The sequence below is a fragment of the Mustela lutreola genome, chromosome 1 (genome assembly GCF_030435805.1).
Source record: "Mustela lutreola isolate mMusLut2 chromosome 1, mMusLut2.pri, whole genome shotgun sequence".
NCBI classification, from domain to species: domain Eukaryota; kingdom Metazoa; phylum Chordata; class Mammalia; order Carnivora; family Mustelidae; genus Mustela; species Mustela lutreola.
Window position 1 is genome coordinate 272,053,813 of NC_081290.1, and position 15,640 is coordinate 272,069,452.

Genomic DNA, 15,640 nt, shown 5'->3' on the forward strand with positions numbered 1-15,640 from the left:
GTACTTACCCAAAAAACACAAAAATACGAATTCAAAGGGCTACATGCACCCCTATGTTGGACGAATGGATAAAGAAGGTGTGGTGTATACATATGCATTGGAGTATTAGCCATAAAAAAGAATGAAATCTTGCCAACTGCAATGACATGGCTGGAACCAGAGAGTATAATGCTAAGTGAAATAACACACAGAAAGACAAATACCCTATGATGTCACTCAAGTGGTATTTAAAAAACAAAACAAATGAGTAAAGGCGGTGGGTGGGGGTGGAGAAAGAGACAAACCAAGAAACAGACCGATACAGAGAATATACTGATAGTTTCCAGAGGGGAGGTGGGCAGGGGCATGGGTTAAATAGGTGATGGGGATTAAGAAGTACATGATGAGCATGATTAAAATAAAAACTTAAGGGGCGCCTGGGTGGCTCAGTGGGTTAAGCCTTTGCCTTCAGCTCAGGTCATAATCCCAGGGTCCTGGGATCAAGCCCCACATCAGGCTCTCTGCTCAGCAGGGAGCCTGCTTCTTCCTCTCCCTCTCTCTGCCTGCCTCTCCACCTCCTTATGATCTGTCAAATAAAAAATTAAATCTTAAAAAAAAAAAAACTTTAAAATAAAATAAAAACTTAAAAAAAGAGGGGGGGAGAGAGAGAAAGCTGTATGATGCAGGTGCACTCAAGGACTATGCAGGCCCTGAGTCATCCGTGAGAGCCAGTACGAAGGACGGCTGATCAGGTGCAACAGGACTTATTACAGGCTTCAGGACAACCAACATACAAGTTAGAAACATAGCACAATAGTGAAACATCAGAGGAACAACTTCTAGGTCACCTGAGCTCATTACAGAAGGTGTCTTCCATGTATAATTGTAGATTTCCATTTCGTTTATTCAACAAAAAATTATTAAGGCAGGGACGCCTGGGTGGCTCAGTTGGTTAAGCAGCTGCCTTCGGCTCAGGTCATGATCCCGGCGTCCTGGGATCGAGTCCCACATCGGGCTCCTTACTCAGCAGGGAGCCTGCTTCTCCCTCTGCCTCTGCCTGCCATTCTGTCTGCCTGTGCTCGCTCTCTTCCCCCCCCTCTCTCTGATAAATAAATAAAATCTTTAAAAAAAAAAAAATTTATTAAGGCAGTAACTCCCTAGAAGACTCAATGATGTGGCATAATAATGGCTCTGTCTTCTTTTTTTACCAAGCCAAAAAGAATTTATACTTCATAATGAATCACTGGGGATGGAATTTCAATTCCATTTGTTGAATTCAATTAACATTTTATGAGCACCTACTATGTGCCAGGTAGTATTCTAGGAACAGTAGGAATATAGACATAATCACTGCCTTCAGGGGGCTGACAGAAAGGGAAACAAATACTTTTCTCTCATGGGTACAATATTACAAGTAAGTACCTATACGTCTAGTACAAGTAACAAAGAGAAAGTAATTATTTGGGACATTCAGGGAAGTTTTCTCAAAGGAAAAGAGGACAGCTGTCTTAGGTTTTGAATAATAAATTGAGTATACTCCCATCCAAAGAAACCGAAAGTGACTCTTTAGATCCGGTAAAGTCAATGGATCCTGTCTTTATCATGATCAAGCTGAAAAGACTGGTGCTTTCCTAATTTCTAGGTCACCTTCTCCCTCTTGTGGACCTATGACTAGCCCTGCAGATATATCCATTTATTCTCCTCCATCAATGATATTTCTGCTGAGCACTCCCTGGAAAATCCCCATGTGAATAGAGCTCAGGCATTAAACAAGTTCACTGGCCCACAAAGCCTCAAGAGGCTTCAGACTGCTCCAACTCCAAAGCAATTCCCTCACAAAAGTCTAAAAAAACTGAGAAATTAAATGCGGGGTTCCAACTCTAACCTTCAATGTTCTGGGCCAAATTTCCCCAATCTTCTTTTATCATAAGGGAAAAGTGCAGATCAAAAGACATCAGTTCTCAGAACACAATCTTATTAAATACTTCAGACAAAAGGCCTTGTCACCTTTCTGGAGAAGGAATGCAGGCATAATTTAGTTGAGGAAGATTTGGCTCAGATTTTATCTCCTAGTTGTTGGGATTTTTATAGTGGACTTTCCAAACTGGGATCACTTCCAAAAACCTCATCAGTGCAATTCTATGGGCAAATAACTAAAACAATGTTTCTCCTATATCCCTAAAAACATTGTGTTGGTTACATTTCTACAGAGACAATAATTGTAAATGAATTATCAGACCTCCAGTTTCTTTCTTTCTTTCTTTCTTTTTTTAAAAAGATTTATTTATTTATTTATTTATTTGACAGACAGAAATCACAAGTAGGCAGAGAGGTAAGCAGAAAGGCAGACAGAGAGACAGGAGGAAGCAGAGAGCAGAGAGCCCTACATGGGGCTTGATCCTAGGACCCCGGAACCATAACCCGAGCTGAAGGCAGAGGCCCCAACCCACTAAGCCACCCAGGCGCCCCAGACCTCCAGTTTCTTACAATGATCTATAGGAGCAACAGAGGTTCTGACAGAGAAAACTTAATATGTGAAAGCACTAATTTCAAATGCAGAGGAGGAAAGAGTGCCCTCTTTAGGACCTAATGGTTTGAATCCAACAGTTCTTTTTTTAAAGATTTTATTTATTTATTTGACAGAGATCACAAGCAGGCAGAGAGGCAGGCAGATATAGAGAGAGAGAGAGGAGGAAGCAGGCTCCCTGCTAAGCAGGACCCTTGGATCATGACCTGAGCCGAAGGCAGAGGCTTTAACCCACTGAGCCACCCAGGCGCCCTGAATCTTATAAGCACCTCTTAAGAAGTCATTTCTGTAGATCTAAGTTTTTTCATTTAAAAAAAGAAAGAAAGAAAAGAAAAAGGGCTGGATTAATACACTCTAGGTTTTCTCCAGTTTTAAAATGCCATTTAAGTAATTTTCTCTTTTTCCTAATACCAACCTTTCGAAGCCACAGGGACTCCTGCTGCAAGCTGCAGGGAGCCACAAGACCCTGATGTTCTGCTAGATCCTGGGCTATCAGACCCAAAAAGAAGTTTCTGGGGGCGCTTGGGTGGCTCAGTCAGTTAAGCATCTGCCTTTGGCTCGTGTCATGATCACATGGTCCTGGGATCGAGGCCCAGATCGGGCTCCCTGCTGGGTGGGGAGCGTGCTTCTCCCTCTGCCTCTCCCTGTTACTCCCCCTACTTGTGCTCTCTCTTTCTGTCAAATGGATAAATAAAATTAAAAAAAAAAAAAAAAAGGAAGAAGAAGTTGTTTCTGGTGGTGAGGAAAAGGTCTGCCACCCAAGTTATAAGTTTTAATCTGGAGTCAAGACTACACAGGCAGTTTGCCCTCTACTGCTCACAGGTAAAAGGAGACAAACTGTGAACTGGTTAAGAGCTCAGCAACAGAGCTATACTGAAATGACACACTTGTGCTCAATATTCTCACTATTTTCAAACACTATTAATTAAATCAGCAGCACTCAGGATCAAAATATGCTTCTTTTGTCTATCTCCTACTACAAGGCCAAAGAATAAATCTCCCTTCAAGCAGACTAGGCACACAATAAGGACACCTTCCTTCCCTGCCGGCCATACTAGTCTAGCGGCAGCAATAGCCCAACAGTGACACCTGCTGGGGAAAGCCAAGCAAGGGCGGGCTCATTAGCTAGAGAACATCTGGTCCCTTTTGAAGGTGGCAGAAGATGCTGATAAGCACTTGTATGTATTAGGGATTTACACTAGAATGCAGCCACTCAAATTACGAGGAAGTGATGGCCCTTCTATAAAGGCTACGCACTTGGAATATTGGAATATTTTACATTGTACCTCACTCACTTTTGAGCAGGCTGTCAGCCTTCCACAGTACATCTCATCGTAGCTCATCGCAAGTGACTCCACAAATCATGTAACTACTATATTTTACAATGAAACCATGCATTATTTGTGTATTTTTAAAAGAAAAAATATACTTACACAACTGTTTACTAGAGCCTACATTTTTAAACATTTGAACTTCTTCTTTTTTTTTTTTTAGATTTTATTTATTTATTTGACAGAGAGAAATCACAAGTACACTGAGAGGCAGGCAGAGAGAGAGAGAGAGAAAGAAGCAGGCTCCGTGCTGAGCAGAGAGCCCGATGCGGGACTTGATCCCAGGACCCTGAGATCATGACCTGAGCCAAAGGCAGCGGCTCAACCTACTGAGCCACCCAGGCGCCCTAAACATTTGAACTTCTTTATTTAAAACACAAACAGTTTCTGGGTTTTTTTTTTTTTTTTTTTTTTTTTTAAGATTTTACTTATTTGGGACGCCTGGGTGGCTCAGTTGGTTAAGCAGCTGCCTTAACCGGGCTGCCTTAATCGGGCTCCTTGCTCAGCAGGGAGCCTGCTTCTCCCTCTGCCTCTGCCTGCCACTCTGCCTGTGTTCACTCTCTCTGACAAATAAATAAATAAAATCTTTAAAAAAAAAAAAAGATTTTATTTATTTATTTGAAGAAAGAGACAGCGAGAGAGAGAACACAAGCAGGGGCAGTGGGAGAGGGAGAAGCAGGCTTGCCACTAAGCAGGGAGCCCGATGCGGGACTTGATCCCTGGACCCTGGGATCATGACCTGAGCCGAAGGCAGATGCTTAACTGACTGAGCCACCCAGATGCCCCAGTTTCTGGGTTTAAACGGTCTACTTTTATTAAGAAGTGATTAATATTTTAGTCACATGTGGCTATTTACATTGAATTAAAATTTTAAAATGGGGCGCCTGGGTGACTCAGTGAGTTAAGCCGCTGCCATTGGCTCAGGTCATGATCTCAGGGTCCTGGGATCGAGTCCTGCATGGGGCTCTCTGCTCAGCAGGGAGCCTGCTTCCCTCTCTCTCTCTCTCTCTGCCTACTTGTGATCTCTCTCTGTCAAATAAATAAATAAGGGCGCCTGGGTGGCTCAGTGGGTTAAGCCGCTGCCTTCGGCTCAGGTCATGATCTCAGGGTCCTGGGATCGAGTCCCGCATGGGGCTCTCTGCTCGGCAGGGAGCCTGCTTCCCTCCCTCTCTCTCTCTGCCTGCCTCTCCATCTACTTGTGATTTCTCTCTGTCAAATAAATAAATAAAATCTTAAAAATAAATAAATAAAATCTTTTTAAAAAAAATTTAAAAATGTACATCTAGCTCCTCAGTTCACACTAGCCACATTTTGAATGCTTATTAGTCACATGTGGCCAATGCCTACCATACTGGACAACACAGATACAGAACACTTACATCACTATAGAACAGTTTATTGGATGGCATTGTTCTAGAGAAACATATTATTTTCAGATGAAATTTTATGTCTGGGTCTGGGGAGTCAACAGGGGATATAGACAAATGGAAGCCGGACAAATGTTAATAATTTTTAAAGTCAGATGAGAGATATATGAAAATTCACTTATTAAACTTTCTATTTTTATATGAAGATTATCATAATAAAAAACTAAATGAAACTAAAATTAGCAAAAATGTTTCACCGAAAAATGAGGTATCACACTAAGGAATATACCATGGTTGGCAGCTTGGAAAAATCTGTAGTCCTACAAACTAGAATTCAAATCCCCACTCAGCAACCTACTTCTGGATCTTTAACAAGAAACTCAACTTTTCTGAGCCTCACTTTCCTCAAATGTAAGATGAGACATCTGGGGCACCTGGGTGGCTCAGTGGGTTAAAGCCTCTGCCTTCAGCTCAGGTCATATCTCAGAGTCCTGGGATCAGGCCCCGAATCGGGGTCTCTGCTCAGTGGGGAGCCTGCTTCCCCCTCTCTCTCACTCTCTGCCCACCTGTGATCTTTGTCAAATAAATAATAAAATCTTTAAAAAAAAAAATAAGATGAGACATTTAATACCTGCCTTGAAGAGTTATGGTGGAAATTAGAAATAACAAGTAAAAGATATAGTATCTAACACATAGTAGGGCCTCAGTAATTGGTATCTCTAATCATAATCAAACAGAGTTTACTTTAAACCACTCAGATATTTCTCAGACCACCACCAGAAGAGGTACTACGACAACAGAATGCACAAAGGCTAACAGACCAGAGGCCCACTGGTACTATGGAAACAGGTCCTGGGAGGCTTTTAGAGCAGTAACTAAAGACAGTTCTTTTACAACTACCTTTCATAAACCTTTTGCATGTCTGCTCTATGTCGGACACTGTGCTTGCTACCTTCCCACCTCTCTTGACAAAGAGCAGTAACAGTCCCAAGTTCCTAATATGGGCCATTATGCAAGGCAAAATATTACAAAGCTGGGAATTTAGGAGATGTTAACCCAGAACTAGTCCCTTATACTTAGTCTCAACTATAAGAGCATAGTAACAACCTCTATTATTTTGTCTATCTTTCATAGCCAACCAAGTGTCCTATCTTCCCCTTAGCAACAGCCTCTAGTAACCACCCAATAGCTTGCATTCAACATGTTCTTTCCTGTCTTAGAATGTGCTGGTCTCCTAAAATAAAAAGGTCTTTCCCTAATCCTACCCATCTTTCAAGACTTGATTTCGTACAGCCTTCTTTGATGATACTTCCCTTTCTCTGAAATGAAACTGCATTTAATCTCAGTACCGCACAGTGAAGCATTTGGGTCATCTACATTTTTTATATAATTGCATGTAAATAAGCCCTGCCTTTATAATAACACTCCCAGTGGGTAAAGACCAGGTATTATACTTCTTCCATATTCCCTACAGTGCCTAGCACAGTGCTGGAAAAACTGTAACCATTCAACAAATACTTATTAACTGGGTAACTCTCTAAAGCATCCTCCCAAAATAACAAGTACATTATATGCACAATCCATATTCCCACCCTTGTTAGAAGCTTATGTCAGAAATTTCAGTTGCTTCAATAGAGGATGTAATGCAGAGCAATATGCTGTTTGGATCCAACAGGCATATTCTGGGAGTTGGTGATTACGCTAGATGTGACCTTTACAGAATTACAGAAAGAAGTCCCTAATAAATCAAGATAGATGCGCACACAGCCATACATGGAACATGTGGTGGGCGGTCAACTACACCCACTCCGTTTCTTCCATGGAAGAGTTGCCTGGGATGCTGATCTGAGTACGGAGAGGCCTTCCTTCTACAAATTATTCTTCTTCCTCACCTTGAGGTGAATGTCCATCTGGAAGATCTCCTCAAAGAATTTTTAACTAAGCAACTAATCTGCTATCCAAAAAAATATGTATCCCTAAAAAAATGGACTTTCCTTGACACACACACACACACACACACACAAATTTTCTTTTCCCTTCTGTCAAGTTGCAGTGTTCCAAAAGATAAGGTTTAATAGGTGAACACAACTATCCAGAGAGACACGACTGAAAAAGAGCTAATATGCTAGTCTGTAGCACTCTGGGACATGTTCTTTTTTCACAATAACTAGTGCTCCACATACAATCCTCCAAGAAGGTCAAAAAGCAGGGCAGAGGAAGTCAATGGCTCTACCTCCTCCTACACCTCTAACCTGAACTATATTCTTTTTTTTTTCTTCTATATTCTCCTTTAAGGTGAAAGGTCTCACGGGCTTAGCCAGAAAAGGAGCTAGCAGAACCACGTGACTTATACTGTTAGGCCCCATTCTATCTCTGCCACCAGAGCCAGATCTTCCAAGAAGATGCAATGGATATCAGGGAGACCAAAACCAGATGCACGGGTCCCAGACGCTCCAGATCCAGCCACAACATCTACAGGACTGAAGGAACAGACGTAAGGAGAAAAGCAAGGGATGTAGGAGAAGACAAGAAAGCACCTGCTTACCTCCTGAGTGAATCTTCCTCAGAGCTCTCCTCAGGCATATCCTGATGTAAGGCCTCCTGTGGTACAGTTCCAGATCTGCTAGACTGGGTATAAATTCTTTCCCAGTGGCCTGTCTCCTGGTTGAAGGCCACTCCCACAGTCCTCTCCTCCTGCGGACTAGTAGAGCTGCTCAACTCCAGCCTGCTGGAGCTGGGCGTTTGGCCCTCAGTCCGCTCAAGGGGTGGCAGCTGGCTGCCACTCGATGGCATGCCCTCGAAGGTGGTGGGGACCTGCCAGGACGAGCTGGCCTCGCTAGAGGAGTAGTTGGGTGTGGTTCTTTCCCAGCGCAGGGTGTCATTGTTGAAGGTCAGGAGATTGTGGCAAGCACGACAGCGGTTCAGGTGGCCACGGGACAGGTTGGAGTTGTTCTCACTACTGTGCGGGGTGGGCTGGTGGGAGGGGCCTGGCCTCTCGGATTCAATGTTGTTATTGAGCATTTCCTGGGCCTGTTGGGTCTGGGGGACTTCTCCACTCAGGCTGTGGTCCAGCTCCTGAAGCCGGTCATACTCCAGAAAGAAGCGTCTCAGGTCACACTGAAGCTCATGGCGAATGCTGCCTGAGTTGTTTTGGCTGGAGCCACTTCCTCCATCTGACTCAGCTGCCAACCCTGAAGCTGGAAAACCCCTCCCTTCTGTGGCTGAAGTGTACACAGACGCTTGAGAGCCACCTTCCTGCTGTCTCAGCACAGACAGCAAACTCACCGAAGAGGCACTGGTCCTGGGTGGAGGCATGGATTCTGCCTCAGAGCGGGAGTTCAGACTGAGCACTGTCCGGGTCCACTCGGACCCTGTCAGCCCAGGAGCTATTTCTCGGTGATATCTAGAAGGGTGGCTGGACAAAGGGCCTCCCAAAGAGCGACGGGTGGGGCCCAGACTGAGGTTGCGGAGCGTGTTGCCGGCAGTGCTGCTCTGGACTGTACTGAAGGCAGACGGCCGGTTCAGGAGGCCCTGGTCCTGCTGCGCTGACGAGGCCTGCTCCGGGGGATGGAAGGGCTCGGTCTGTACAAAAGAAAAGGAAGGGGTAGTAGCCCTGGCAGAAGCAGGGGGGACACTGTCCTGGTGTGGCAAGAGGGAAGGAACTCGAGTGCCAGAGCAGCGGCTGCAAAGGCACAGGATCCCAAGGTGCTGGCAGCACTCAGCTGTGGGGTAACTGACCCGCTGTCGGAGCCGGATGTAAGCGGAAGTCCTGGGGCGCTCCGTGGAGGGCTGAGGGGGAGGCGGTGGGGGTGAGGGGGTAGCAGAATCTTGCACTGTGCTTTGCTCTCCCACCTGGATGCCAGAGGAGCGGGAGGACAGCATGTGCAGGAAATTGTGGAGGAGAGGCGTCCGGCGAACTGGCTGTGATTGCAGCAGGGCACGCTGACGGTAGTGGGATAACTCTGTTCCGTCTATGGGAATCTCTGGTTCGTCATCACCCTGCAACGTGGAGCGAGGTGGGGCAGGGGGAGAGCGAGGCAGTTAGGTAGAAACTCCAGGTAAATCAAGGAAAACTAACTACTGACTCTGACTACCATCCAAGGAAAACAGTCTTCATGAAGAGACAACAACCCTACCCTGAAGCACTGAGGACTAACTGGCTTCAGCTTCCAAATCATCATATGGAATTAAACTGTTCACTTCCAATTAGTGACACTTCTGAATGCGTACAGAGGGCAAACCGACACTTTTACAAAGTGCATCTCTCTGACACAGAGGCATTGAGGGAAGCAAAAATGTCAAGCAACCAGAGACACAAAAATGACAAGCTATCCAATACAGCCTGGTTACTTCTAATAAAGTGGTCACTTGGGGGTTTCAGAATTAATTCCCCTGTCAAGGCTATGGCTAGCACTTTGAATACACAGTCTGAAGCTAGTTCTCAATCTCGACTAGAAAAGAAACACTTGGGCATTACAAAGTACAAGTCCAATAAAATCAGAATTGGAGCACTAGTTTAGGAAAAAACTCCCAGTTTAGATGGAGTTGGAACTGCTGACTAACTTACCTGCTGATTAGAGGGGTTAACAATGGCTGTGAGTAAGTAGTGTCCGAGAGGATCAAATCTCACCAGACTGAAAACACAAAAAGAAAGACAGACATGCATAGATGTTAAATAAGAAGAGGAAGTCTGTGTTCAAATGTATGGCAATCACTACTGATAACTGCGGATTACCCAGGCATCCTCTTCATTCTAGGAACTTTCAAAACTCTTGAAGAAATCAAAATAATAGGGCTCATACTTCTTGTTATCTCCTCACACTTGCCAGAATAGGGGATTATGTATCACGAAGATAATTTCAAAAAGCACCTAGGCTTCTGTCCCAAGAAGCAGCTACATTAAGCACATGCTTGCTTATACTGAAGAGCCCAAAAGAACAGTAAAGCACAGCACACTCCCATACCCTGCCACTGGGTTAGTCTGTTCTGCCCTCACAAAGCAGCTACACTGGCAAGAAGCAGAAGTTCTGGTGACAGTGAACAGTTTCAGCATCAAGTGATACAGCTGAGACTAGAAAATTTTCTTATATCCAACCGCAATACCAAGAGGACCAAAGAAAACCCATGCATCAGCTTTAATTCCAGCAATGTGTGTTTGCATTTTGAGGGCTAAATATCAATCAGCAGATCTGACACATAATTCATCTCCATTATCCAGTTTGATAAACGCAAATAACTGATTTAGCAACTTCCCACCAAACTAACCTCTACCTGAACACCATTCAGGTTTCCCAAAAGAGGGCCCTATCCCAAATCCAGACAGCTCTGAACGCAAAAGACATTCTAACAACCCTGGTCTACAAAGACCAGAAGATGAGACCAATCAGAAACAGCTAAAATGAACTACTGATTGGCCAGCAGCTTAAAAAGTAGGAGCTGTACACATAACCACCTGCTCTGAGCAGATATAACAAACTGCTTCCTCAAGGGACAGCAAGTGTAAATGTTCTCTGCCATGTTAGTCCTATGCCAGACATTGCTGGTGGCCAGAGCACTCACCGGACCCGTTCCATCTCGCTAGCTGTCTTCACGACAGCAAAGGGCTCTCGCCGACTCCAGTCCCAGAAGTGGATCTCGTTGGCAGTGGCAATCAACAGGAGCTGAGCCGTAGGGTGGAAAGCCAAAGAAGCAATGGCATTGTTGCTGTCTGTGAACCAGCTTTCACTGCCACCCTACAAATGAACCAATCCCAAATATTCTCAGGTTATAAACTGACAGCAGACTGGGATGTCAATTTCAAGAAAGGACCATTTAAGGTAAAATGACTACTTATAGGGCCTACTTTAAATACGTCCACTGTAAAATGTAGAAAATCAGTGATCTGGCAGAGTCGCCAATTTATCAGAAAATGATTACTGTCAGCTCAGTTCTCCAAGTCATCTGCAACCCAAAGCAATGAGCCTCCACATAGCCATGGTGCACAACAGCCCACTACTAAGTCATCAGGACAAGAAGCACATTGCTTTGGCGATCATGATCAGAACACAATACAATCCTTGCTCTAAAAAAAAAAAAAAAAAAAAAAAAAAAAAAGGCATCTATCCTGAACATAATTTAGAACCTCCTGTACTATGCCACAATGGGCAGATGGAAGAATAGTTAAATGAGATATTCATCTTAGAATGGAGGAATATGGATTAGATTTCCCATTATTTAAGTGGGGAAGACCACCTCTTACTCAGATGTAGTCCTAAAAACCTGGCTAGTCTCTCCACCAGTTCAGAACTCAATGGTAAACAACTCTCTGCATTTAGAATACCAAAGAAATGGAAATACTTACATGCAAATCCCAAATTCTGACCTCCCCATCTAGGCAGCCAGAAGCAATAAGGCCTGAGATGGTAGGATGAAAAGTGACACACCATGGAGTACGGCGGTGTCCAATCAAAGAATGAACACACTTGCCAGTCTTCACCTCCGTAATATAGATATTATGGTTCACGTGGGTGGAGGCCAACAGAGTCCTAGGAAATCAAAGAGTAGGAAATGAATGTGAAGCATGTAGGAGGGTAACAAACTTTATCAGTTCTGGATAACTGGCTTTTGAGTATTCCTCACCCCAGCGTGGAAACACTACACCCTAGTCATTATAAACAACAGAAGTATTCTGATCTTTAAAAGCTTTGGCTTCTCCACACTGTCCCCAAATGACACATGTCCCCTTCAGAGACTGTTTTTTTCCAGCAGAAAAATTATCATGCCATCAGTGGCCTGCATCACACTGCCAAAGGATTGTAATTGAGAAATTTTCTGAGTTTGGAGGCTCAAGGTCCACTGTTTCCTTTGCTTATTCCTGTCATTTCTATGGTTAGCAACGCTCATCTACTTTCTATCCCCTTTTGATAACACTGGCAAAGTGCTGTTCATGCAAAGCTTCAAAGAGCCCTAGGGATGTTACCAAGCTAGACCAAATATACAGAAAGCAATGCTGTACCAAGTCTTAAGTTATAGATAAGTACTAGGTACCTGTCTGGGCTGAAGGCCAGTAAAAAGGTAGAGCGTGGACTATCCGGCAGTTCTACTCTCTGAAAAACCAAGAAAAGTTAAAATACATTATTTATAAACTATGGCTCACTCGATCTCAAAAAGTACAACAACCACTGTACAATAGTAGTCAGTATAAGCTAAAAAACTGGAGACAACGATCAAGCCACAAGTTGAGAGACAGAAATCCAAATTACCTTTAAGAAAAATGTCTAGCTCTAAAGGGAAAAGATTATTTCTAGCCCAAAAATTCTTCCAAATTTATTTTTAAAACTCCGTTAAGTTAGATGTCTCAATTCTCTCACACAAAATAATTATGCCTCAATTCTACATCATTAGCCCATTCTAAAACCCCATCTACAGTTACCCCTACAAATCCAATGTCAAAAATATCTGTTTTTCCTACCTTGCCCTCCCATTTCATCCACCGAGTTTTATCTTCCACTAGCTCCTGCAGAAGCCGCTGAGCTCCAAAGGCCCGAGTGCCCCGTTCTCGCCCCCAGAGTATCCGCACAGCATTCTTCTCTGGAACAACCTTCATGGTGCTCAGTAGCCACTGTCACACCAGGCACAGGAAGAGAAGGAGCGAGCAACTGCTCCACAAGCTGAAGCAGCTAAAATGAGGCCATTCAGGTCCTTGTAAGTTGTCTTCATGGAAATCTAAAGGATGAATATTAAAGTCAAAGAACATCTATTCTGCAATCAGAGAGGCTCCCCATTGCAAATGTGATTGAGATCGAAGAGGTTAAGTACTTTTTTTCATATTTAATGACACTCTCTCAGGAAGGACCCTTCTCCCAGACCTTTTCTTCCAAAAATATTTCATCCTTTTTTTCCCCAAGTTTTTTCTTAATTCTAGTTATCATATCTAACAAAATTACTTCATTCTTAAATTCCTTTCATATCCTCAGTAGCCCAGCCTTATATCTGAAGAATATATCATTCTCTAAGCAGTTAGTCTTACTATTTTATCAGGCAGGAAGAACTTTTGTTACTAATAAAGTCTAAAAACTTGTCAAGAACAAAACACAACACAGCACCTGCCCTCCCTTCTCACCATACTGCCTCCCTATCCCCCAACCCCCTCCTTATCACTTGGGCAGCCTCCAAGCCAAAGAACAGATAACTGATTTTAAAAGGCTGTAACCTGAGTTCTAGTTCTCTATCTCTTTTTTTTAAGTGGTGGTGGGAGAGGGGCAGAGGGAGAGAAGAATCTCAAGCAGACTCCATGCCCAACGCAGAGCCTGACATGGGGCTCGATCTCACAACCCTGAGATTATAACCTGCAGCGAAATCAAGAGTCAGATGCTTAACCAACTGAGCCACCCAGGGGCCCCAAGGTATGGTTCTTATGCAGTCGCTTCAACTCTATCTCCTACCTAAACGCATGTGCATAAGGACTACTTTGAGATATCTTTCTCACTCTCTTTTTCTCGTGTCCAGTGAAGTTCCGGAGTAGCAGAGAGGATGAAAAAGAAGGAAAAAAAAAATTAAATTCCTTTTTCTCATCCACCACAAGCCTTAAGAGCATAGTTCTATAGTTTATCACAAAACAAAAATTCAACTAAAACATCAACTAGCAGCAAAATACACACACATGCAACAATTAAAGAACTGTGGTTCCTCTATACAATGGAATATGCAACCCAGTAAAACGGCACTTCAGAAAAATACAAGTGAAATGTTATTCACTGTAGTTCGGTTTTAAAAAATTTCAAATGTGTAGAAAAGTCGAAAAAACAGTATAATAAACACACTATTTGCTACTTAGACTCAACTGTTAATATTTGGCCACATTTGCTTTATCCAGCTCTATGAACACAATATTATTTGTGTTGTTTTTTTATTTGTTTCTGAACCATTTCATCAGGCTTCAAGATGCTTTAACCCTATACACCTCACTGTGCATCTGCTAAAGATAAGGACATTTGACTTCATAACCACAATACCAGTAAGTACAATGGGGACCAGTAAGTCCTCATTCAAATGTCCCCAACTATCTTAAAAAAATGTCTTTAATATTTGGCTTAAAAAAAAAAAAAACAGAATCCAACCAAAAGTCAAGCAATGAATTTGGTTGTCATGTTTCTTTAGTCTCTTTTACTCTAAAATGGCCTCCAAGTTTTGCTTTGGTTGGTTTTATGTTTAGTTATTTACAAACAAGCTTTTTCTTTTTTTTTTTAAGAGGGGGAGTAGCAGGGGGAGAGCATTTTCTTTTTTTAAAGATTTTATTTATTTATTTGATAGAGAGCACGAGTAGTAGGGAAAGCAGCATGCAAAGGGAGAAACAGGCTCCTTGCTAACCAGGAAGCCCAACACGGGGGCTCCATCCCAGCACTGAGGGCTCCTTACCTGAGTGAAAGGCAGATGCCCAACGACTGAGCCTCCCAGGTGCCCCAAGACAGAGAGAATCTTTTTTTTTTTAAATTATTTTTATTAATATATAATGTATTATTTGCCCCAGGGGTACAGGTCTGTGAATCATCAGGCTCACACATTTCACAGCACTAACCACAGCACATTCCCCAAGACACAGAGAATCTTTTTTTTTTTAAAAGATTTTATTTGTTTATTTGACAGACAGAGATCACAAGTAGACAGAGAGGCAGGCAGAGAGAGAGAGAGGAAAGCAGGCTCCCTGCTGAGCAGAGAGCCCGATGTGGGACTCGATCCCAGGACCCTGGGATTATGACCTGAGCTGAAGGCAGCGGCCTAAACCACTGAGCCACCCAAGCGCCCTGAAGACACAGAGAATCTTAAGCAGGCTCCACCCTCATCTCAGAACCCAACATACAAGGCTCAATCCTACGACCCTGAGATCATAACCTGAGCTGATATCATGAGTCACCCAGGTACCCCGAACACAAGCTTTTTTGAAGTCAAGGACAGGTGACTTGGGGAATGTCTTACATCTTAGTTTTGTCTGTTTGTTTCTTCACAGTGCCATTTAGGTTACCTCTCTATCCCTTACATTTCCTATAAACGGAAGGCTAGATCTAAAACACTGATTAGATTTAGGCTGAGAGTTTCTGGCAAGAATGCCTTACAGGTGATGCTATGTATGTACCTCCTGATGCAGCACAGCAGGTGGCCTATATTCTCAGGCTGTTCCACTTAGCGCAACTTGGAAAATTATGTGATCATTTGGAAAAATATGACTACTTGGTTGAGTCTGTAACTGAAAAAGCTCTCTTTATAAAGGTATAGTCCCTCCTCCCTTTATAATTAGCAATCTTTGGCTAATATTTGGCATCAAGTGAATATCCTGCTCCTTCTCAACTTTTTGCTTGATAGTTTAGCAGTCACTGATGACTCCTTGAACTATCAGGGTCTGAAATAATGTTGATTTTTCTAATTCCATCATTACTTCTACATTTATTAGCTGGCATTTC

The 15,640-nt window shown here is 43.2% G+C and overlaps 1 protein-coding gene across 8 annotated transcripts in view; it reads right to left on the reverse strand.

The window, feature by feature from the left end:
* Positions 1-15,640, reverse strand: part of AMBRA1 (autophagy and beclin 1 regulator 1) — a 177,815-nt gene that overhangs the window by 133,494 nt on the left and 28,681 nt on the right. For 4 of the 8 annotated variants that reach the window (XM_059141085.1, XM_059141061.1, XM_059141078.1 and 1 more), the window contains exons 2-7: positions 12,655-12,908; positions 12,231-12,289; positions 11,545-11,728; positions 10,764-10,936; positions 9,772-9,838; positions 7,750-9,203 (exon numbers count right to left, since the gene is read on the reverse strand). In XM_059141085.1, coding sequence (XP_058997068.1) covers positions 7,750-9,203; positions 9,772-9,838; positions 10,764-10,936; positions 11,545-11,728; positions 12,231-12,289; positions 12,655-12,789 — 2,072 coding nt within the window. In that variant the 5' untranslated portion in view covers positions 12,790-12,908. The remainder of the gene's footprint in view (positions 1-7,749; positions 9,204-9,771; positions 9,839-10,763; positions 10,937-11,544; positions 11,729-12,230; positions 12,290-12,654; positions 12,909-15,640) is intronic. The other 4 variants (XM_059141100.1, XM_059141093.1, XM_059141110.1 and 1 more) reach the window with 2 other exon arrangements.